The sequence below is a fragment of the Phascolarctos cinereus genome, unplaced genomic scaffold (genome assembly GCF_003287225.1).
Source record: "Phascolarctos cinereus isolate Bilbo 61053 unplaced genomic scaffold, phaCin_HiC Scaffold_2;HRSCAF=192, whole genome shotgun sequence".
Taxonomy (NCBI): Eukaryota; Metazoa; Chordata; class Mammalia; order Diprotodontia; family Phascolarctidae; genus Phascolarctos; species Phascolarctos cinereus.
Genome location: NW_027555625.1, coordinates 62239835 through 62261903, shown reverse-complemented (window position 1 = coordinate 62261903; position 22069 = coordinate 62239835). Strand labels below are relative to the sequence as shown.

The following is a 22069-nucleotide window of genomic DNA, read 5'->3' as shown; positions in this document are numbered from 1 at the left end:
GCCGGGCTCTGGTGAACGGAAGCGGAAGTGGCGGCGGCAGGCGGCGGGCGCCGGCCTGGCCTGGGCTTAGGGAGGCAGGCTACCATGGCGGAGTCCGGGCCGCAGGCGCCGCCGCCGCCGCCTCCCGGGACCCCGAGCCGGCACGAGAAGAGCCTGGGGCTGCTCACGACTAAATTTGTGTCGCTGCTGCAGGAGGCCAAGGACGGAGTCCTCGACCTGAAACTGGTGCGGACCCGGCCCGGCTCCGAAGGGGGAGACCCGGGGGAGAAACGCGGGCCGGGGATGCCCGAGGGGGAGAAGCGAGGGCCGGGGCTGGACCCCGGGGAGAAGCGAGGGGAGATGCAGAGCGGGTAGCCGGGTGAGCGGCTCCCGGAGAGACCCGGGAGAGGCTGAAGAGGGGCGTCATTGGAAGCAAGTTCTCCCTGCTCACCGACGCCTCGTCTTCTTTCAGCTCTCAGCCCAAATTCCACCTTCTACAAAAAGCTTTTCCCGATCCATCTTAATGACTTCCCTCTGCTTATCGTCTCCAGTTTATCGTGTTCGTGGCTTGTTCGCACATAGTTGTTTGCATGTTGTCTCCCCATTAGACTGTGAGCTCTTTGAGGGCAGGGACTGCTTTTTGGGCTTTTTTTTTTTTGTATCCTCAGCTTGGCACAGTGCCTGACAGATAGTCGGAGCTAAATAAATGCTTGTTAAGAGACGAGGGAGGCAGGAGAGGTGAGGGTCTTGGGGGAATCCTGGAAGGTGGAAATTTGACCAAGAGCCAAGGAACAGTGGGAGGAAGAGATGGGGGAGTCAGACAGAGCATGGAGGGGGATCTGAACTGGAGACTAGGGGGGGTGGTGATCAATGACCAGCCTGGAGGAAGGAGGAACTCCTGGAAAGAGAGAGAAGCAGGTGAAAGAGGGAGGTCTGGGGAAGACCGTCTGCAGAGAATGGAGATTCCTCTTTTACTGGTGAGGAAGAGGATCGTCCTGAGTCTCTGGAAGAGAAGCAAGTTGGAACGAACCTGAATTTGGAGCACAGGTCAAGAGAGTTGTACTGGGCCTGGCAGGGGAATAGTGTTTGAGGTCCATAGGGGAGAGTAGGGCAGAGCACAGGTACAGAGACACCAGAATGAGGACACCAAAGTTAATCCCCCAAGATGTTGTGTATGGCTCTGGGCTGCACTGAGCATGCAGTGCTGAAGTTAGTTGGAGGTGGTGTTGGCCCAAACCTTGGGGACAGACTGAAGCATCTCCTGTCTTCCTCCAATAGGCAGCAGATACCTTGGCTGTTCGGCAGAAGAGGAGAATCTACGACATCACAAATGTCCTGGAAGGGATTGGGCTGATTGAAAAGAAGTCAAAGAACAGTATCCAGTGGAAGTGAGTACTGGGGAAAGCAGAGCAGGAGAGATTCTCATGAGAGATTGAGGTGCCTCTTTGAGTGAGGCAGGTGGTAGGAAGAGGGTTCCTTCATGGAGTGGTGGGCCCTGGGAGGATGTCTACACTAGGAGCAGAGGTCCTGGGGAAGTAAGTTCCATCTCACTCCTCTTTCCTTACTTGGGGACTGGTTATAGGGGTGTGGGACCTGGCTGTAACACTAGGGAAATAGCAGACAAGCTCATCGAATTGAAGGCTGAAATCGAGGAGCTTCAGCAGCGGGAGCAGGAGCTGGACCAGCACAAGGTGTGGGTCCAGCAGAGCATCCGAAACGTCACTGAGGATGTGCAGAACAACTGATATCCTTCCAGGGTCTCCTTCACCCTGTTTTCTTTCTGTCTCCTCTTTCCCACATTCACCGTCCTGGGGCAGACATAATCATAGTTGCCATTTTGGTTGCTCTTCAGGGTTTACAGAGTGTTTTTCTGAAAACAGTCCTATGGGGTTGGTAGTATAAGAATCATTTACATCTAACAAAGGGGAAGATTCTGAAGCTCTGAGAGTTGAGCTGTCTTGGTCAAAGTAGTGCAACTATGAGCATCCAAAGTGGGATCCACAGTCAGATCAGTGGGGTCCGAGCTAGTAGGCCCAGGGATTAGGAAGACAACCATCTAGGCTGGGCAAGGCTAGGCAAGGCAAGGGCTGGTCTCAGTCCTGAAGAGATACAGTCAGGCCGCACCCTGAAGGGTTTTGGGTGTTGGCAAAGAAAGATAGAAGGTAGCATAATAGTAAAAAAAAAAAAAAAAGAAAGTGGATTAAAATAACAATGCTAGTACTAGAAGTTCCTGTTTTCTAGGGTATAAATACAAATACAAAATATTTTCTCTATGCCTATTCAATGAGGAAGGCAGTACACGTATTATCTTCATTTTATTGATCAAGAAACTGAGCTTCTGACTCCAGGGCCATATGCTTTCTATTGCACCATGCTTCAGGAAGCCCTCAGTCAAGGCTGGCACTGGCTCTCAAGTGCTGGTCCCAGAACCAGTCCCTTTCTTGTCATTCTGTCAGAGTCTGTGGCATTCCCTGTGCCACTGGTCTAATTTGACAGCAGATCTCTCCGGCCTGAGGCCCTTTCTGATGACTTCTTGTCACTATCCCTCCTGCTCGGACCCTTTTTCCACCCAGGTTAAACTTGTCAGTACTTTCTTGGGGACTCTACCATGTAGGCATCACAAGATGGCCTGGACCCTACATTCATTCTTTTGCTTGTCCCATGTCTGGGTCGAGTTGGAGGCAAAGACCTACAGAAAGGAGCTGTCATCTTTGCTTTGGAGGAGGGCTCCACTGAGCTGCCCTTTCTTTGGACTTGGCTCTGTAGCAGCAGAATCTCTGACCTTCCCCTCCTTCAGTACCATGTGGAGCTGCAGAGCTAGAAGGAGGGAGTAGACATTGTCTCTAACTTGTCTTCATAGTCTAAACCCTAGGCAGACTTTATGGTTCTTCTCCTTAACCTCTGGCACCTTAGCATATGTGACTCATGAGGATATCTGCAAATGTTTCACGGGTGAGTGGCCCCTTGGGCACTGAGTGGGTGAGTGAGCAAACCCAGATGGTTGAGTGCCCCCTTTCCAACACTCCCTTCCCCCCTCCCTCCATTCACCCAAGCAGGCATGGAAGATTTCAGGGGGAAAGGGTCACTAATGTGGTGACAGGTCAGAGGACTGACCTCCTGGCAGCTGTGGCAACTTTGTGGTTTGTAGTTCAGAATGTGGTGATCTGGCAGAGGTGGTAGGGCTCTGACTAGGGGGTGGGGCTGCCACTCTTGCCTCAGGAAGGTTCCTCTTTGTTCTGCCAGGGAAGGAACTGGGAGGTTGGTCTTGAGGTCCTGGGGATCCCATCTATTGGGCACCCCATGTCCTGCCTTCCAGCCAGCTGCCTATGAAGGCCGTGACCTATCTGTGAGCAGGGTAGGTATTGGGGAGGGGTGGCTGGAGCTTGGAGAATGCTGGTTTTGCTGAGGTGGCCTTCTACTCTTCCATGGCTGCTACTCTGACCTGCGTGAGGGAACTCAGTGTTCTCCACAGAGCCTGCTGGTCTCTGTGAGTGCCTGCCAGGTAGTGGGGGATGAAGGAGGGGTGTGTATAGATGGAGGTTGTTGCTAGTAGGTCTCCCTTATTTATAGCTCAGATTATGTAGTGGGAACACTACCTGTGGCTCCCCTTCATCAGTTATTGTAAGACATAGAGCCAGAAGGAGTGTTAAATACTGACACTGGAAGGGAAGTTATCTAGCCTTATCTTGTTTGTTTTTTTCTTTTTTCTTTTCTTTTATTTTTTGCCAGGCAGTGGGGTTAAGTGACTTGCTGGGGGTCACACAGTAGGTGTCAAGTGTCTAAGGCTGGATTTGAACTCAGTTCCTCCTGACTCCAGGGCCTATCTACTTTGCCACCTAGCTGCCCCATCTACCTCCCTGTTTTGTAGATGAAGAGAATGAAGCCCAGTGTTAAGTAGTAACAGCTCCTGTTTGTATGGGGCTTTACAAATATCTCCTTTTACCCTTACAACAACCCTGGGGAGAAATTGAGACAGAGATTAAGTGACTTGCCCAGGATCACATAGCTAGTGAGCATCTGAGGCCAGATTTGAACTCACATGTACCTGACCTAGATCATTTCTGTAGCAGAGGGAATGATTTGCCTAAGGTCACATTTCAGTTTAATGGCAGGCACAGAATTAAAAACCCTTAAAACCCCTTATGTCTCACTTTATTGTCTTCATTATGCTTTGCTGGCTGTCATGGAGGATGGCTGTAGCTTAGTCTGGACAAATTGGATAGATGATGAGACAGGTGGGAAAGAGAAAGTAGAATCCTGTCTCCTGGACTCAGTCCTTGAGTGATTTGGGGCTCAGGGGTTGGACCTTGACCTTAACTGTGTGACTGTGATGCTTCTGCTTTGGAGGGCAGCATGTTAGATATTTGATAAGGAAGCAGTGCTCGGCCAGGGGGCCAACTGAGAGGTGTCCTCTGACTTTCTCATTGCTTCCCTATCATGTATTCTCAGCGCGATTTCATTCCCTTTGCCATCTTTAGCTCTTGCAGTCTGCCGTGTGCAGAGGTGCTTTCTTTGTAGACTGGGGAAGTGCATTTGGAGAGGCTGTTGGCTTTCTGACTTGGTGTGTCTGGATCCTACTGGGCCTGAATTTCATTGTATGGTGATCCTTGGCCATATCCTGCAGCCTTGAGAGGCTGAGGCAGGGATTGGATGGACTGTTGTGTTTTGCCAGTGGCAAAGGACAGCTATCTTAGGGATTGATGTGTATTGTTCAGCTTTGCCTTGCTCCAGATTGGTTGGGCTAGGTCATTTCTTAGACCATGGAGACCAGGGTGGTCCTGCATTTTGAGTTCCAGCCAATGCAGAATGAAAGCTTATACCCAGGAGAGAACTTCTGGAAAATAGGACCAGAAGTTCACAAAAACCACATCTTTTGTGTGCCTTAGCTTCCATCACCAGGGCAGGATTTTTCTTGCTCTTCATTTTTGGGACCCTTTCCCTGAAGAGACTGAGATGTCCCAGCCTCCCCTGAAGGAACCAGAACTAATTTTGGTGGGGTGAGGTGGGAGTGGAGTGTTCACAGCCCCCCCCCCCACATCCTATCTGTTGTGGCTCTACCCCTTGGTTGCCCTCAGCCTTTGCAGACAATGGCCTTGCTTTCAACCCACAACTTGGTATCTGTGTTCCAGGGGACACTCTGTTGGCCATTCGGGCCCCGTCAGGTACCAGCCTGGAAGTGCCAGTCCCTGAGGTGGGTGCATTTTGGGGAGCGGAGGAGGGCCTAGGCCTCGGAGAGCACCAGCTGCTGAGGCTGATAAGTCAGCAATGGGTGGGTGGAGCAGGGAGGGCATGCAGAGAGAGAACCAAAGTCTGGAGAGACCCTGGTGGCCAAGTGGCAGAGGGGTCAGGAGGAGTACTGGGACTGGCTGAAAGGGGGTCCTTGAGCTTTGAGTCCATGAGGCAGAGCCTCTCCTCTTGGCCAGGCTCTTCTCTCCAGTCGCCCTTGCTCTCAGCTCTGAGCCAAGTTCTGTGGCTCCCTAGGGCCTAAATGGGCAGAAGAAGTATCAGATCCACTTGAGGAGTACAAGTGGCCCCATCGATGTGCTGCTGGTGAATAAGGACGCGTGGAGCTCTCCCCCTGTGGTGGTCCCTGTGCCTCCGCCTGAGGATCTCCTTCAGTGCCAGGCAACCATTCCTTCCCCCACCCAGCCGAGACTAGCATCCTCTCAGCACCAAGAGACCTCGATCCCCAGCAGCCCCCGCCCCTCCACTCCAACCAGCACCCAGGACCAGAGTGCCATTGGGCAGCCAGCTGCCAGCCCCGGTGAGAGGGACGAAAGGGAGGAGGCTGTGCTGTGTTAGGACAGAGGGGTGGAAGGTCAGCTCACAGGAAATGTGGAGCTTCTGTTATCATCAGGCACTAAACCTTGGGTCCAGCCTCCCACCCCAGGCAGAATTCCCTGTGACAGCAGGGAATCTCAGCCTTTCTCTGTGTGTCCTGGTTTCCTTTGGGTGCAGTCTAGGAAGGTCCATGGGCCTCAGATCAGAAGCGTGATGATAGAGCATAAAATAAAGTAGGGTTACCAAGGAAACCACTTAGATTGAAATCCAGTTAGCAAAAAATTTTTTAAAGTATATTTTATTGTTTCCCCCCATTACATGTTGGCAGAATATTTAAAAAAACGCACGAATTCAGAGCCCTAGTTAAGAACTTTTGCTCTCCAGCTGCCCTGGAGCTGGGGAAAACTTCCAGTATTCAGATGCTCAGAAGATCACTATGTCTTGAAGCAATCCCATTCTACTCTGGGCAGTCTCTGAGGGTTAGAAGTTCTTCCTTCTAAATCTTCTGCACCCTGGCCCTGCTCATAAGCCTGACCCTTCTTGGACAGTCATGTAGATATGCCAAGACGGGAGCTGTGCTTTCTCTTTTCTAAGCTAGGAAAGACCCTCGGGTCCTCCAGGTCATCCTGCAGTGGCCTAGTTCAAGGTCCCTCAGCACTGGCTGCTCTCCTAGCCGTCCTTCCTAGTGCGGTGCCCAGCCCTGACCTCAGGAGGCCCTCCATGGGCACGCAGGGATTACTGCTCCAGGCAGTTACCAACATACCCTTCCGGTGGGCATTGTTACTTGTGCAGCTGATCTTGGGAGCCCCAATGCAGCACTTCATACTTATGCTGTTAATATTCATGTTAAGATTCTGTCTACCATTTAGTTTTTAGAGACCTTATACTCTTCTTGTTCTGGAAATTGTTACCAGTAGTGGAAGGGCTTCCAGGGCTGCCCTCTTTCTGGCCCTAAGCATTGACTCCAAACTGCCTGAGACTTTGCTCCTTCCTAGAGTCTCACTTGCCCAATTTTCCTGCCCTTTACAGCAGAGAGGCTTCTAGTTTTGGGGGCCAGGGGCCAACTCAGCCTGGTGGGGAAAACTTGGGGGGACTCATTGCTGTGAGCATATGTTACCCCGTGGCCTAACCTCCGGGAGGGGGATTTGGGGGGTTATAGTTGCAGGGCGCAGCAGTGGCCCTGGGCCAGACAGCAAGGATGTCCTCAGTAGCCTCAGCACTGCGCCCACGGCTGCACTCGACACCCGGCCGCTCCAGTCCTCAGCCTCCTTGGACAGCAGCTCCATCTTGCCCAACCCTTCTACCTCTTTTGAGCCAATCAAACCAGATCCTACAGGCAGTAAGTATTTGCTTAGCTGGGTGGAACAGGAGGGGCAGCTCATGGTGCCTCCTGCTTCTCCCCTCCCTGGTGAAAGGCCATCAAAGATGATCTAGTCCAGTCCTTTCATTTTACAGAAAAGGAAACTGAGGCCCACGGAGTGATTATAAGTTACAGTAGAACCAAAACTAGAACCCAGATTGTCTTGATGTCCATATCCCTGTTCTTGTTCCTATATAAGTCTTGTCTTCCTTTGGTTCTCACCCTGAAGACTCAGACATACTAAGAAAGTAGTGTAAGCTCCACAAAAACCCTTCATGCTGATTGCCCGGGCAACAAGGGAGGCTTTTCCAAGGGTCCTGGCTTTTGGGGCTTTCTGTGTGTCACTTGTAGTCATGGTCCCAGAAGCAGAGCCTTAGACCCTTGGCGACAGTAATGACCACCTTCCACTGGATGACAGTTTGCACTCTTGACATTCATTTCCTCCTTTAATTCTCCTAGCACCCCAGTAATGTTGGCAAAGGAGATAGGCTTACCTTCCCATGTTATAGATGAGGAGACAGCTTTGATGACTCGCTCAGGGTGGCACAGTGAGTCAGTGCAGATGCAGAATCACAGGACTGCCGGCCTCCAACAAATCTTTATTCGGACCATACCATGTGTTGAGCCCTGCATTCAGTGCCCAGGAAAATAATCCCTGCCTGCAGGGAGCTTACAGTGTAGGGTGGGGATGAAACACCACCTCTGTCAGGTAACTGTGACACAGTCTGACATGTTAGAGGGGTGCAGGACAAAAGTGCTCTGGGAGATCGAACCAAGCATGTCCCAGAAGACTTCTGGAGGTGGTGATGTTGGAATTGGGTGGAACAGACACAGAGTTCTTTTGGTCCCCCCACCTCACTCCCTGCTCTGGGTCTTAGTCTTCCAGCTGTCCTGATGAGCCAGGCTCCCTGCAGAAAGAAATGAGAAAAAGAGGTGGGCAGGACTGGAGCCAGGGTCAGCCTTGATTTTATGTGGCCCTTTTAATGGCTGTTTGCTGCAAGTGACTTTGAGACACAGCAGCAGTAGCCTAGCTTGGGGGAAGGAGATGAAATGGCAGCATCTTGTCCTACTGATGGTCTGGAAGGAGGCAGGGTGGAACAGAAGCACCAGGCCTAGAGGGCACTTGGTGGCGGCGAGGTGCAAGGGCTTGGTGGGATGTGGGTGTGAAGGCCCTGACTCTTGTTTTTATTTCAGTACTGGAACTCCCCAAAGAGCTATCGGAAATGTTCGATCCAACGAGAGGTAGGGGCCCCCGCTGAGATTCTTCCCCGTTCTCCCTGTGATCTGATCGCCCCCTCTTGGAATGCTGCCTTTCCTTCTCTGCCTCTCCTGCTGAAGCTGAATGGTGGAGTGGGTGGAGTGGTGCACTTGGGCACAGGAAGGACCTGGCCTTAAATCCTACCTCAGACACTCACTAGCTGTGTGATCCTAGTCAGGTCATTGACTCTCTCTTGGCCTCAGTTTCCTCATCTGTAAAATGAGGGAGTTAAGATCTTTGAGCTCCATGTCTGATTCTCTGGCCCTCTGGTGCTAACCTTTCAAGATTGGGGAGGGAGGATCTCTCTCTTAGGTGGTCTGGCATCTGTGAGGTGGGGAAGGCATTTCGTTAAGACTCAGGGAGCCTCCAGCAAACAGAAAGGGCAGCAGACCAGCGCAGGCCTAGGAAAGATTGCCAGAGCTGCCTCTCAATCTTGAGGCCTGGGCCCAGACTTTGACCCACGAGCTTACTCTCCCTAAGCTTGTTGGCCTAGAGGGAAGTTGGGCTTTCTAGTTAGTTGGCTAACAGCTGGGTAGTCTGTAGGTCAGAGGCCTGGGGACAGGAAGCCCTGTATCAACCCAGGTTTCCAGAGTCTCCCCAATCCCAGTCACCCTTCTCCCTGCTCCCCTGTGGCCTCAGTTCCTACTGCTCCCTATAAGACTTCAGAAGTGGGAGCAGGAGTGTATACCAAACAGCCTTTTCCCCTTCCAGAGTGCATGAATTCCGGGCTGCTGGAGGAGTTGATGTCCTCAGAAGGTGGGTAGCCTGGCAGGGGTGGGGCAGGGCTCTGGCCAGTCATCTAAGAGCATCCACACCTGCTGGCCCAGGTAGCTGGGCAGGCAAACCCCCGGCACAGGCCAGCACTGAGCTGCTTTCTCTCCCACAGTGTTTGCCCCTCTGCTCCGCCTCTCTCCTCCCCCTGGAGACCATGACTACATCTACAACCTGGACGAAAGCGAAGGTGTCTGTGACCTCTTTGATGTGCCGGTCCTCAACCTCTGATCTGCTGCTGCCCCTGGAGCCGTGTGCAGACAAGACTGTTTGACTTGGGGTTGCTTTGGTCCTTCCTTCTCCTGCCATGCCCACTGTCCTCAGGATTTCTCTGGATACAGACTGACCAGCCGCCGGCCCCTTCAGTCCCCCTCCCTTTCCATATTGCACAGTTAGGGTCAGATTTCTTATTCCTTCCACTGGCCAGTTTGTCCATCTGCCCTGCAAAATGGGGGAGAGGTGACCCAATTCTCTCTTTCCCCCCAATATCTTTATCTCCTGTCAACAGGTAGCCAAAGCATTTGCCACGTGCCTCTCTTCCTAGGGCCAGAAATTTCATGTCCCCACCTCTCTTTGCATCCCAGACCTCATCTTCCAGCTCAGGCTCTGCTGTGCCAGAGTGATACAGTATCCTTAATTCCCATCACCAAGGCTACCTAAGAGAACCTACTCCCCTCTCCCCCTCCCTCCATTCCTGCCCATGCTCCTTCCCCCAAGGCCCAAAAGGCCAAGCCCAGGGCCAGGGTGAGGACACAAGTCCATGTGTAAAACAGAACAAGACAAACCAATTTCCTGAGTTTGAACTAGGCTCTTCTGGAGTCTGTAGAGTCCTGCAAACCCTTGTGGAGGGGAGAAGGGGAAGCCAAGCCACGTTCTCTGTGAATCGAGCAGAAATGTGACCGTCCACTTGCCAACGATGTTCCCCTTCCCCCATGTGTCCTACTTGCTGCTCCATAATAGGTTAATGAGAAAGGCCAAGTGACTTCCGAAGCTGGATGGATCCCTGCCCTTGTGCCCCTAGCCTGAGGGCTCCCCCCCTAGCCCAGGGCTGGAAGGAGGAGGCCCCTGCCTCAGCTATGATATGCACCATCCCTTGCCTCGAGTTAGGAAATGTTTGGAAAGAGATTTAGAGAGATTTACAGGAATGAACAGATTCCTATATAAAGATTATTTTTATACTTTTTGCAGTGTAAGGAAATTGCCTGTAATATTTGTACAGTGTCTGAATGAATAAAAACCATGCCTAAGGCTGCCCCGGCCCTTTTTTCATTTCAGCAGCCAGGGCAGTCCCCTCCTGGGAAATGGAGGTCCCTGAACCGTGTGCCATGATGTACGAAGCTGTGCCTGCGATGGGGATGTATGGGGGTGGGAAGGGAACCATGATGTACGAAGCTGTGCCTGCGATGGGGATGTATGGGGGTGGGAAGGGAAGGGCTGAGGGGGGGTATCCACCCCGCTTCGCAAACAAACTTTACTCCTTGGAACTTTGTCCTACCAGAGGTAGCTGGCTCTGCTTCTGGCTGCTCCACTTTCCACCTGTTTGACCTCTAAGGTGGAAGGGGCTGACCGGGTGGTCTCCACATTTGTTCCCGGAGCTGAGGGCTCTGAGTCTCCGCTTTAACTGAAGAGGGCTGGGGCTGGAGGCGGGGCAGGGGCAGGGCCGGGGCCAGCCCAGCCCAGGAGCTCTCCCGCACCCTGTGCGTCCCACCTCCGGGACTCCAACCCGGAACTACGGGGCGCTCCCCAGGGAAGGACGCGGCGTCCGGGGAGTCACGACAGGCGGGCGGGCCGGGTGAGTTCTGGGATCCCCCAAGCCGGACAGACCTCAGGCAAGCCATGGAGAGATCTCAGCTCCCCACCTCAGCCCCCATGTGCCGTGGACTGAACGGGACAGGACGGGACGGGGCCGGGGCGGGGGCGGGGCCGGGCAGGAAGGGTACCGACCAGACCTGTCCTGGCGCGTCTCAGGAATGCGCCCGGCCCCGCCCGCGCTGACCCCCCTCCCCTGTGATCGGGCAGGCGGCTGAGCCGGCGCGCGGGCCATGGCCCCCCCAAGGAACGTGGTCAAGATCGCCATCCAGATGCCGGGGGCCATCCCGCAGCTCATCCAGCTGGACCAGGTAACCCGGAGCCGACACCTGGGCCCCGGCTCCAGCCCCGGACACGCCCCGCCTGCCTCCTTCCCCCCACCCTCCCACTCCGTGTCCTTGGTTGCCCCAACCCTGGCACTCCCGAGTCTTATGGTCATAGGACTTGGGGCTGGAAGGCACCTTAGAGACCATCTCGTTGGAGCCCCTCGTTTTACCGAGGAGACTACTGAGGCCCAGAGCGGTGAAATGTGCCCATTGCCCTCCAGCTTCTCCATCCCTGCTCCCCCAGGCTGGCCCATGTATTCTGCCTAAACTCTGCTGTTCCCTGACCACTAACCCTCCACCGTGAGGCTAGGGTGGGTGACCCACTGCTCCCCCCTGCAGGCCAAGCCCCTGGCGGCAGTGTTGAAGGAGGTCTGCAGCGCGTGAGTTCCCATGCCTCTTGTTGGGGTGGGTGCTTGTGGGACAAGAGAGGAGGGACACTGGGGCTTTGGGATGGCGTGGGTGGGTCATAGATGTGAGACTGAGGGCTGCTCCCTCACTGCAGCTGGAACTTGAATGACCCCGAACACTACGCCCTGCAGTACGCTGATGGCCATCGGAAGTACATCACTGAGAATGTGAGCACTGACCTTCCCTCCAGTGACCTAAAGCCCCTTACTCACGACCACCTTAGTGAACAGCTCCTGTTAGGCGTCCTGGCAATGCTTATTTACCTAACTCCACTGACTCTAGCTTTTGACTTTGTCGACCCCTATCAATAACTGACTGTCCTTTGGACTTCTCATTGACTCACATCCACCTTACTGATCTCACCCCTGACTCACCCACTGATTACTCATTTACTGACCTCACTGATCACTTTCACTGAATCCACTGATTGAGCCCCCCCCCACTAACCCCACTGACCACTTCACAAACACCTCATTGACTGACCTGATCACTGATCTGTTCACTAATGGAATGCTCCCCTAACATCTGACTCCTTGCTGCTGCTCCTGTAATTTCAACCGTCTTTCTACCTTTTTCTCTCTCTTCCAGAACCGCTCAGAGATCAAGAATGGGAGCATACTTTCCCTCAGCATTGCTCCGGTATTGACTTCCTATCCCCATCCCCAACCCACGTTTACCAGCCAGCCCAAGCCCCTGGCTCTCTTCATCTGTGTACCAGCCCAGACATTTAAGGCCTGGAATTTTCCTCGGGTTTCTCAGTCTGCTGGCCCCCACTCTCCAAGTCAGGTATCTTCCTATCCTCCTCTTCCTGCCCCTAGGACAAAGAGGCGGGGAGACTCCTGAATGCGCTGCAGAGTGGAAACAGGGAAGTGAAGCGGGAAGCTCTGAGCCGTCTGGCACTGCTGGCTCCTGATCTGACTTTTGCGGGAGAAGTTATTAACCGAGATGGGCTTCAGCGCTTGGGGGCCATCATCGAAGATGGAGATGAGTGAGTGCGGGAGGGAGGGGAGCCCTGGCCATCCCAGCCCCTGCTCCATCACTTCCCCTCTCCTAAGGATCCCCTTCAAACACCTAAGCTGGAGAAGATCCATAGGTCCCTGAAATACTCTGTGAGTTTGTGAGGCTAGAAAGAATGCTTCCCTTGGGCCGAGTTCAGGAGACCTGGACCCTGCCTGTGCCGCTTAGTAGCTGGGTGGCCTTGGGCAGATTTTTTTCTCTCTGGGCCTTGGTTTCTTCCTCTGAACCCTAGAGTTGGAAGGAACATGAGTCCAAGCCAGACTTCACTTGGACCTGCCTGACAGGTGGCCATTCAGCCTTTGGTGAAAAACTCGGATGGGACTCCCTCCTGAGGCAGCCCCTTCCAGTTACGGTTCTTTCCCCTAATAATTGGCAGGCAGCTTTTCCTTCAAGTCTTAAGTCTGGGGCTTTACAGCTCCCAGCCTTGCTCCTATTTCTGCCTTCTGAGGTCAGTAATGAGGAGCTGGATCTCGCTCCAAATACACTCATCCTCGAAGATAGCTATCATGCCCCCTTAATTCTTCTCTTCCCCAGTCTAGATATTCTCAGGTCCTTCAACTGAACTTTCTTTAGCATGAGGTCCTTCTCCTCTGGACATTTGTCCAGTTTATCAAATCGATACCCTTCCTAAAATCTAGAACTGAGCACAATACCCCCAGATGTGGCCTGACCAGGGCAGAATACAGCAGGACTCAAACCTTCCAAGTCCTAGGCACATTGCCTGTCTTAAACATTGTTTTCTTGGTATCTTTGGTTTTTACATCACCTTAGTTTTGGAATATGTTCTCCTCCCCATCTTCCTCCCCATCTCCTCCCCAACTTCCACTCTAGAGCCATTCTACGTAACAAAATTTAAAAATTAAAAAAACTAACCAACACGGAGTCTGAGAGGATGTTGTGATGTCCCATACCCAGCTGTCAGCCCACCTCTGCAAAGAAGAGACGTCATCTTCGGGGCTAAGCTTGGTCATTAGAATTAAGCTTCATCAGGTTTTTTTTTTGTTCTCTCATTTATATTATTGTGCTCATTGTTTATATTATTTCTCTAGTTCTTTTTACTGCACTGCATCCATTCATAGAAATCTTCCCATTTTTTTTGCATTCATGAGCCACTCAATGGCCATTTGATGGAATGTGCCTTTCTTAGTGCTGTCTAAAATCTCATGAGCTTTTTTGTCTACTAAAAACTCTGAAGATCTTTTTCATATGAACTGTTATCTCACCACTGCCGCCTCTTCCTGTTCTTTTCCACCAGTCTTGTACTGGCCATGTTGTTGTTGTTGTTTAAACCCTGTGTAAGACTTGACTTTTTTCAGTCTGACCTGGATCTGTGATTTCCTCGGCATAGGAAACTCTTGCCATAGATGCATACATTGTCAACTCGTCTCTGACTTAATTAAAGTCTTAGAGATTTTCCCAGGACATTTCAAGGTTGAGTGACTTACGCATGTTGACCACACAGTTATTGTGTTGAATTCAAGTCTCTGACACCAAGACCAGTCCTCCATCTACTTCACTGCCTTTCAACATTTATCTCTGTTCAATCACACTAAGAGGCAGCTAGGTTGCACAGTGGTTCGAGCACCAGGCCTCGAGTCAGAAAGAAGGACCTGAATTCAGATCCTGCCTTAGATGATAGCTGTGTGACTCTGGACAAATCACTTTGTTTGCTTCAGTTTCCCTCAACCATAAAATGGGGATAATAATAGCACCTACGTTGCAGAGTTGTGAGGATCAAATAAGGTAACATTTGTAAAAAGGGCTTAGCACAAAACCTGGCACGTAGTAAATGGCTATTCCTTTCCACCTCCCTACACCTGGACCAGATTCTAACGTGTCCAGAATCTTTTCCGTTCCCGATTCTGCCAGCCAACATGTTAGCCACCCCTCCCAGCTTTGTGCCATCTCAAGATTTGATGAGGATGCCGTTTCTGACTTTATCCAAGTCACTGATAAAGATGACAAACAGCAGAGTAGATTCCTGGGGAACTCCATTAGAGACCTCTTTCCAGAGGGATATCAGACCACTAACGAGCACTCTTGTGGCCACCTATTCCACAAATTCTGAATCTGTCTAGCTGCACTCTTGTCTGGCCTCTGATACCCTCTTTCCCTTAGAATACCAGGAGAAACTTTGTCAAGTGTTTTGCTAAAGCTATATCTGAACTTATTTCCCTGATTTAATTAACCCTGTCCAAAAAAAAAAAAAAAGGAAATGGGGTATATCTGGAAAGACCTGTTCTTGGTGAAGTCAAGCTGGCTCTTTGTGACTACGGTACCCTTTTCTTTTCTTTTCTTTCAGCCAAAGACAAGGTTTATTAGAACATCGATCGGGGGTGGGTGAGATTTAAAGAATCTGCCATATTGGCCAGCCTCTTAAGGAATCTAAGCATTTGTATCGCTAATACAAGCAGGCCAGATCTTAAGAATCTGAGCCTCCTGTACCCTTTCCTAAAAGCTCACTCACCAGCCCTCCCTTTACATAATGACTTCTTGAATTTTGCTAGGAAGACAAGCTTATAGAGGTTAGTCTGTGCATTCCACCCTTTCCTTTTTTGAATGTCAGCACGTTCACCAGTCTAAATCTGGGCCTCACTAAAAGCAGCTTTGTATTCCTTTGCTAATCTATTTCCCTGCTTATCTGCAGTCCCCAGTGGCCATTTTCATTTTCTCCTTTGTGGTCCAAAGGTCATTCTCAGAGAAACAAGCCAAGGTCAAATAAGGGATGAGTAGATCTACCTTCTCATTGTTGTCAATTGTCATGGCTCCATCCACCTGGAGCAGAGATTTTATTCTTTCTGTGATCCTCCTCTTTTCAGTTAAATAAACTGAGAAAGCACTAAGGTTGAGGTGGCAGGGTTTTGGAAAGACCCCTGACTCAGAATCTGAGTCAGAGAAGCTGGGTTGAAATCCCAACTCCACCATTAGCTATATGATCTTGGGGCAGTGACTTCTGGGCCTCTGTTTTCTGATTTGTAAAATGAGGGGACTGGACTAGACTCCTGTAATTTCCTGTATTTTTTCCCCCCAGCCTAGGTGAGGTCCTGGCCCATGGACTGAGGGCCTTCTCTGAGCTCATGGAGCATGGCGTGGTGTCCTGGGAAACACTCAGTAGCAACTTTGTCAAGAAGGTGGGGACACAGGGAGAGGGCAAGGGTTGAGGGAGGGATGGGAAATATAATGGAGACAAAGGGGTAGGTGGCTGGGGAGATCTTGCAGCTCAGCTTAGGGAGCTGTCATTCCCCCTCCATTCCCTGTCCCCCAGGTGGTATCTTATGTAAACATGAACCTGATGGATGCCTCAGTGCCGCAGCTGGCGCTCGGCCTGCTGGAGAGCCTGGCCCTCAGCAGCCCACCCTTGGGCCAGCTGGTGAAGCAGGAGGTGCCCCTGGAAAGGCTGCTGGTGCATCTGCAGGTGTAAGGGTCCGATCTGGGGCTCTGAAGGCCAGGCGGGGTGCAGGAGCAGGGCTTGGAGGTGGCAGCTTTGGGGTCTGGATTCTGGTTGATGCCTTCTTTGATATCCTCTGCTGTCAGGGTGAACCAGCCATTGCAGACCAAAGCCATGGCCTTGCTCACTGCCCTGCTGCAGAATGCCAGCATTGCTGATCGACAGGTGAGGGCGAGGCGGTGGGGGACCACAGGGTCCTTAGGGCCCCAGAGGGAGCAGGACACGTGGGCCTTGCTGGGTAGAATACAGGGTGGCATAGGTGGAGTCCATTCTTCCTGCTGTTATTTTTTCTCTTGCCCTCCTAGACCATGCTGGATTACTTAGGGCGGAGGAATCTTCGCCAGTTCATTTACAAGGTGAGCAGAGAAGGGAGACAAGAAAGGAGCCCTGGCTTCCCAGTCCACAGGAGCTCGAAGAGCTGAAAAGTCCTTTAGAGATTATTTTGTTTGAGCCCTGTCATTTTTCATGATGAAACTTGAGACCGACACTTTGTAGCACCTCTCACCCCAAATCTAGCCTACTTCCCGCTACAACATGCTGCCTCCTCTGGGAATTGTTTGCTTACGAGTCAGAAGGGACCTAAGAGTGTGAACACCCAGTTTTCTAGGAGAGAGTTGAAGCTGTGACATCCGAAGTCCCATAGCTGGCGGTAGACCTGTTACTAGAGCCAGGTCACTGATTCTTGGGGGAGTCCATCCTCTCTGTGGACAAGTGGTCTTGGCATAAAATAACCCCCAGTATGACTCTTTCATTTATTTTTTTTCCCTCTCAAGGCAGCTAGTTGGTTTAGTGGATAAAGCACCAGGCCCCGGAGTCAGGAACACCTGAGTTCAAATCCAGCCTCAGATACTTATTAGCTGTGTGACCCTGGGCAAGTCACTTAACCTCAGTTTCCTCATCTGTAAAATGGGGATAATAATAGCACTTACCTCCTAAGGTTGTTTTGAGGCTCAAATGAGATTAATAGTTGTGAAGCCTGGCACATAGTAGGCACTATATAAGTGCTCGTTCTCTCTCTTTCCCCTCTTTCCTTGTGGTCCACAGCCAGGAGTGAAGGGGTCTTAAAAGTTTGTTTCTGCTTTCTCTCCCCAGAACATTATTCACAGCCCCACACCTCTTGGGGATGAGATGGCCCATCATCTGTATGTACTACAGGCACTCATGCTGGGGCTCCTGGAGCCGCGGATGCGTACACCATTGGACCCTTATGACCAGGTATGGACATCTGTACAGACTGGCAACGTATCCACGAAAGACTTGCCCATGGGTGTTTGCCCTTGTCACGGGGAGAGGGAGCACAGGGGATTATTTCCTCCTCCCATCCTTAGGAGCAGCGGGAGCAGCTGCAGGCCTTGCGCCAAGCAGCCTTCGAGCCAGACGGGGAGTCCCAGGGCAGTGGACTGAGTGCTGACCGTCGCCGATCCCTCTGCGCCCGGGAGTTCCGAAAACTCGGTTTCTCTGTGAGTGATCACCCACTGGTCCTCTTCCCTACCATCTAATGGCTCCTGGCCCCTGACCCCAATGCCCCTCCACCCATCCCTGCCCTTGGGGCTTCAAAAATCTGATCTTCTTTCCCCTTGGTTGTCTGGGTTACTTCTCCCATTGAGGTATCTCTGGTCCCCTTCCTTGACCCAGAACAGCAACCCTGCCCAGGACCTGGAGCGAGCCCCGCCAGGGCTGCTGGCCCTTGACAACATGCTCTACTTTTCCAGCCACGCGCCCAATGCCTACAGCCGGGTTAGTGACTGCAAGCCCATCCTTCCTTCCTCTGCCCCATCCACTTGCCCTTATTCACTCGTGCCAGTCCCCGTCACCCCAGATCCATACCTCTCTGCCATCAGGTTCTTCTGTCCGGTGTGCTGTCCCTCAGCCCCTGCATCTGGATCCAGTTTTATGTCCCATCTCCCTGTTCCCCTCCATCCCTGAGCCTGGGCCCTCTCCTGGGGATTAAGCTGACCACCCCTTCTCTCCTGGCCCCCTCCCCACCAGTTTGTGCTGGAGAACAGCAGTCGGGAGGACAGACACGAGTGTCCCTTTGCCCAGAGCAGCATCCAGCTCACTCTGCTGCTGTGTGAGCTGTTGCGCATTGGGGAGCCCTGTGAGTTAGTGGCCCCTGTCCTGCTTCCTGGTGTTTGTATTGCCCACGGGACACAGGGGAGGGGAGGGGAGGCACAGTGGTCCCAACGCTGCTTACCTTGTTTGTGCCTCAGTTTCCCAGTGTTTCCCCATCTTCTATACCCTCTCCCCATCCCTTTGGAGCTCAGGAAGGGGCACCAGGTCAGCCATAGGGTTGGGCAATCTTGGCAAAGGGCCCTGTGGGCATCCTGGATGGATCTGGAGGTTGGTGGAGGTCTAAGAGCCTGCATACGTAAGTGATCTTCCTGAGCTCTTCTCCCTCCCTCTATGCCCTCCAAGGCTCTGAGACAGCCCAGGACTTCTCTCCAATGTTCTTTGGGCAAGACAACAGCTTCCAGGAGTTGTTCTGCGTCTGCATTCAGTTGCTCAACAAGACGTGGAAGGAGATGCGGGCCACCCAGGAGGACTTTGACAAAGTGAGGGAGGCCACCTACGGTCTGGTGTTGGGAGGAGGCATTTGCAGAAAGGGGAGCCAGGGGCACAGGAGAACGTGTGGACGCTGAGGGCAGATTCATTCCCAGGTAATGCAGGTGGTTCGGGAACAACTGACTCGGACCCTGGCACTGAAGCCAACCTCCCTAGAGCTGTTCAGGACCAAGGTGAACACCCTCAGCTACAGCGAAGTGCTGAGGCTCCGGCAGACCGAGAGAATGCACCAGGAAGGCACCATGGCCCGACCCATCCTGTGAGCCCCTCGAGGGAAGGGGGGGGGGTGGCAAGCAGTGCCCTGGGCCTCCTCCTCATTCAGGCTTCCCCCCAACTCCAGTCCCTGACTCTGATGCCCAACCTTGCTACAAATAATGAGAGCTCATGCCCCACAGCTCACCAGGTGTAGAACTGAGAGTGACCGGAGGTCATCTTGTACCACCCCCTCCTTTCAGAGCGAAGGACTTTCGAGGCCTGGAGGCGGGGAGTGACCTCCACATAGCAGGGGCTCCTTTTTCGGAGGGTCTTTATTGATCTATATAAGGAGCTGCTTTTAGTGAGGCAGAGCTGTAGCTGTTGGGAGAGGTGGTGACATGCCTAGGGTCACCCAGTGAGTAGAGGTGAAGGACTGGATTTGAATCTAGGTCCTGTTGCCACTGAGGCCAGCTCTCCATTAGTATGCAGCTCAAATAGTGAGCAGCAGTTTACTACTTGGAGACAGTAAATCACAGAGCTAGGATTTGAACCCAGGTCTTCTAATGTCAAGGTTTTCCAAGCACTTTCCTCACCATCGCCCTGTGAGGGAGGAGAGACAGAGCAGGATCCTCCATCTTCAGAAGAGGAGACAAATACCCAGAGTCACTATCAGTAAGACAGGAGCTGAGTCTCTGACTCTGGCCTCTGGTGTCCTTGGTCCCACTTGGAGGGTACCATAGGCTGACAGTCTTTCTAGCAGGCCCCTTGTCCTGCTTTGGCTGCAGTCTGGGGAAACCTAGGACCCCTTCTCAGAATCACGTGTTTAAATGACTGAAGGAAAGGCTAAATTTCTAGTGAAAATAAAGGTGTGTTTTTTCCAAGTTCACAGACACCCTGAAATCTACCCACAAATACTTTGTGGGGGGGGTGTCCTATGGACCCCAGGTTGGGAACCCTGCTCTATCTAGACCATACTCTGTAAGCAGTGTCTCCCCTGCCCACAGGGAGCTTCGGGAGAGGCTGAAGCCAGAGCTCTTGGGGCTGATCCGTCAGCAGCGGCTGCTCCGGCTTTGTGAGGGGACACTCTTCCGTAAGATCAGCAGCCGCCGGCGACAGGGTCAGTGTGTATAAGCCAAGGGAGAGGAGGCTGGCAGGGTCGGTGTGCGGAGGGGAGGGGGGGCCCACACTCAGCTCATGGAAGGGGTCCCAGATTGCAAGCTTCCCCCTCACCCCACACCTCTTCTCCCTGTCCCTGCAGACAAGGTCTGGTTCTGCTGTTTGTCCCCTAACCACAAGATGCTGCAATATGGGGACGTGGAGGAAGGAGCAACCCAACCCTCTCCAGAGAGCCTGCCTGACAAGCGTATGAGGGTCCCCCGTGACACTCTCGGGGGTGGGATCCCAAGAAGCTTGGCCCCCAAGTCTCTCCAGCCTCCCCTTCCCCTTCCAGGGTGATCTGTGATAACCTAATCCCTCCTCCCCACAGTCCCTGTGGCTGAGATGAGGGCACTGCTGCTGGGCAAGGACTGTCCCCACGTTCGGGAGAAAGGCTCTGGGAAACAGAATAAGGTGAGGATGGGCAAGGGAGGCAGCTCTGGGGTCCCGTCTGCTCCCTGGACAAGAGGTAGACTGGCCTTTGTTGCCATACAGGATCCCATCTTCATTATCTAGATCCTTACGTTCCTTCTCACCCACGACTATGGAGGGGAATGTGTTTTGTAAACCTTTAATTGCCACAGAAGCATGACCTATTATTGGAGAGGCAGCCTTGTGTCCTAGGGAGATGGCTGGCCTTGAAGGCAAGCTCATGGCCCTGCAATGTCACAACCTCTCTGGACTTCAGTTTCCTTGTCTATGGAATGGGCATGATGCTTGCATTGCCTGCCTCACAGGCCTGTTGGAAGGAAATTCGTTCTGTAGACCATAGAGCAACAGAAACATGGATGTGCAGTTCCTCATGGCTTGCTCGCTTGCTTCTTCTGTGTGCCCGGCCCCTTCCTCCCTCACTCCATCCCTCCTTTGGGCCTCACTGCTGCCCTCTTCCCTTCAGGACGTCTGTGAACTTGCCTTCTCAGTCAGCTATGATGCTGGGGAAGAAGAGGCCTATCTCAACTTCATTGCCCCCTCTAAACGGGAGGTGAGTGCCCAGGCAGGGTCAGTCTGGCCAGGCAGATGGGAGCCTGGGGGTGGGCTAGGAGGGGAAGGAAGGCTGAGGGCTTGGCTCTCAATCTGAAGAAACCAATTGATGCCTGGTCTCTAGTTCTGCCTGTGGACCGACGGGCTCAGTGCCTTGCTAGGTGGGGCCATGGGCAGCGAGCAGACGCGGATGGAGCTGGAGCTGCTGTTGGCGATGGAGACCAAGCTTCGGCTGCTGGAGTTGGAGAACGTGCCCATCCCTGACCAGCCACCCCCTGTCCCCCCCCCACCTACTAACTACAACTTCTGCTACGACTGCAGCATTGCTGAGCCTTAAGGTGGGGCTCAGAGGCTTGGGGAGGGGAGGGCTTCTACCTTCAAATCATTCTCAGGGAAGGGAATGGGGCTCGCCTATGCTGGGCCGCTCCATTTTGGTCTCACCCACTTCCTGTTAAATTATTGGGATACGGTGGAATCTCACTTTTCCCCGCCTCCCCCTGCCTAGGAAAACAACTACCATACCTGCTGCTATTAGGGTGTAGGGAGGGGCAGCTGCACAACTGGACAACTGATCAGGGTAGTCACTACTAAGAAATAAAGCCTGCTCAATTCCTCAGGCCTGTGTCCTAGAAGCTTCAAGCTGAGACAGGAAAGGGTGGCATGGGGAAAAAAGCACTGGGTTTAGAGTCCAAGGGCCTGGGTTTGAAACCCCAACTCTGCTGCTAGGTGATTATGGGCCACGCCATTCTCACTCTGGGCTTTACTTTCTAGCTGGTCACTACATTTCCTTCTGGCTGTGGACCCTGTGATCATTTGGGGGTTCAGAAGTGTGGGCCAGCTAGAGAAATAAAGTTGGTCTTGTGGGGCTGTTCCTGGTTCTGAAGACCCTTTCCAGAAGGTTTCCAGACATTTCTGTAGCAGCAGAACCCATGACAAGCTTTCCAAGGGGGCAGCACTCACTTAGGTCTTGGGCAAATCACTTTGCTCTTGGTTTCCTCATCTGTAGAATGAAAGGAGGT

General features: G+C 52.6%; 2 protein-coding genes across 2 annotated transcripts; both read left to right on the top strand.

The window, feature by feature from the left end:
- Window positions 1-12: 12 nt before the first annotated feature.
- Window positions 13-10401, top strand: E2F4 (E2F transcription factor 4). The gene is made up of 10 exons (XM_020989381.2): window positions 13-225; window positions 1258-1367; window positions 1562-1723; window positions 2888-2931; window positions 5109-5170; window positions 5461-5743; window positions 6920-7099; window positions 8315-8362; window positions 9090-9134; window positions 9265-10401. The coding sequence occupies exons 1-10, from the start codon at window positions 85-87 to the stop codon at window positions 9378-9380; spliced, it is 1191 nt and encodes a 396-aa protein (XP_020845040.1). The 5' UTR covers window positions 13-84; the 3' UTR covers window positions 9381-10401.
- A 433-nt stretch (window positions 10402-10834) lies between these two features.
- On the top strand, window positions 10835-21666 carry ELMO3 (engulfment and cell motility 3). The gene is made up of 21 exons (XM_020989372.2): window positions 10835-10941; window positions 11169-11269; window positions 11624-11664; window positions 11787-11859; window positions 12281-12331; window positions 12511-12680; window positions 15741-15840; window positions 15975-16126; window positions 16244-16322; window positions 16463-16513; window positions 17250-17372; window positions 17486-17617; window positions 17793-17894; window positions 18147-18255; window positions 18573-18709; window positions 18815-18978; window positions 19919-20031; window positions 20173-20277; window positions 20401-20483; window positions 20965-21051; window positions 21175-21666. Exons 2-21 carry the CDS (start codon window positions 11192-11194, stop codon window positions 21385-21387), a joined length of 2163 nt encoding a protein of 720 aa, XP_020845031.1. The 5' UTR covers window positions 10835-10941; window positions 11169-11191; the 3' UTR covers window positions 21388-21666.
- The last annotated feature ends 403 nt before the right edge of the window (window positions 21667-22069 follow it).

What these genes read in the sequence shown, in the direction of transcription:
- ELMO3 (XM_020989372.2), top strand. Translation starts at nt 11,192, where the DNA reads ATGGCCCCCCCAAGGAACGTGGTCAAGATCGCCATCCAGATGCCGGGG. An exon ending in AGCTCATCCAGCTGGACCAG is followed by an intron (nt 11,270 to 11,623) that starts GTAACCCGGAGC and finishes TCCCCCCTGCAG; the next exon opens with GCCAAGCCCCTGGCGGCAGT. An exon ending in CCAGCATTGCTGATCGACAG is followed by an intron (nt 16,323 to 16,462) that starts GTGAGGGCGAGG and finishes TTGCCCTCCTAG; the next exon opens with ACCATGCTGGATTACTTAGG.
- E2F4 (XM_020989381.2), top strand. Translation starts at nt 85, where the DNA reads ATGGCGGAGTCCGGGCCGCAGGCGCCGCCGCCGCCGCCTCCCGGGACC. An exon ending in TATCTGCAAATGTTTCACGG is followed by an intron (nt 2,932 to 5,108) that starts GTGAGTGGCCCC and finishes TCTGTGTTCCAG; the next exon opens with GGGACACTCTGTTGGCCATT. An exon ending in GCAGCCAGCTGCCAGCCCCG is followed by an intron (nt 5,744 to 6,919) that starts GTGAGAGGGACG and finishes GGGGGGTTATAG; the next exon opens with TTGCAGGGCGCAGCAGTGGC.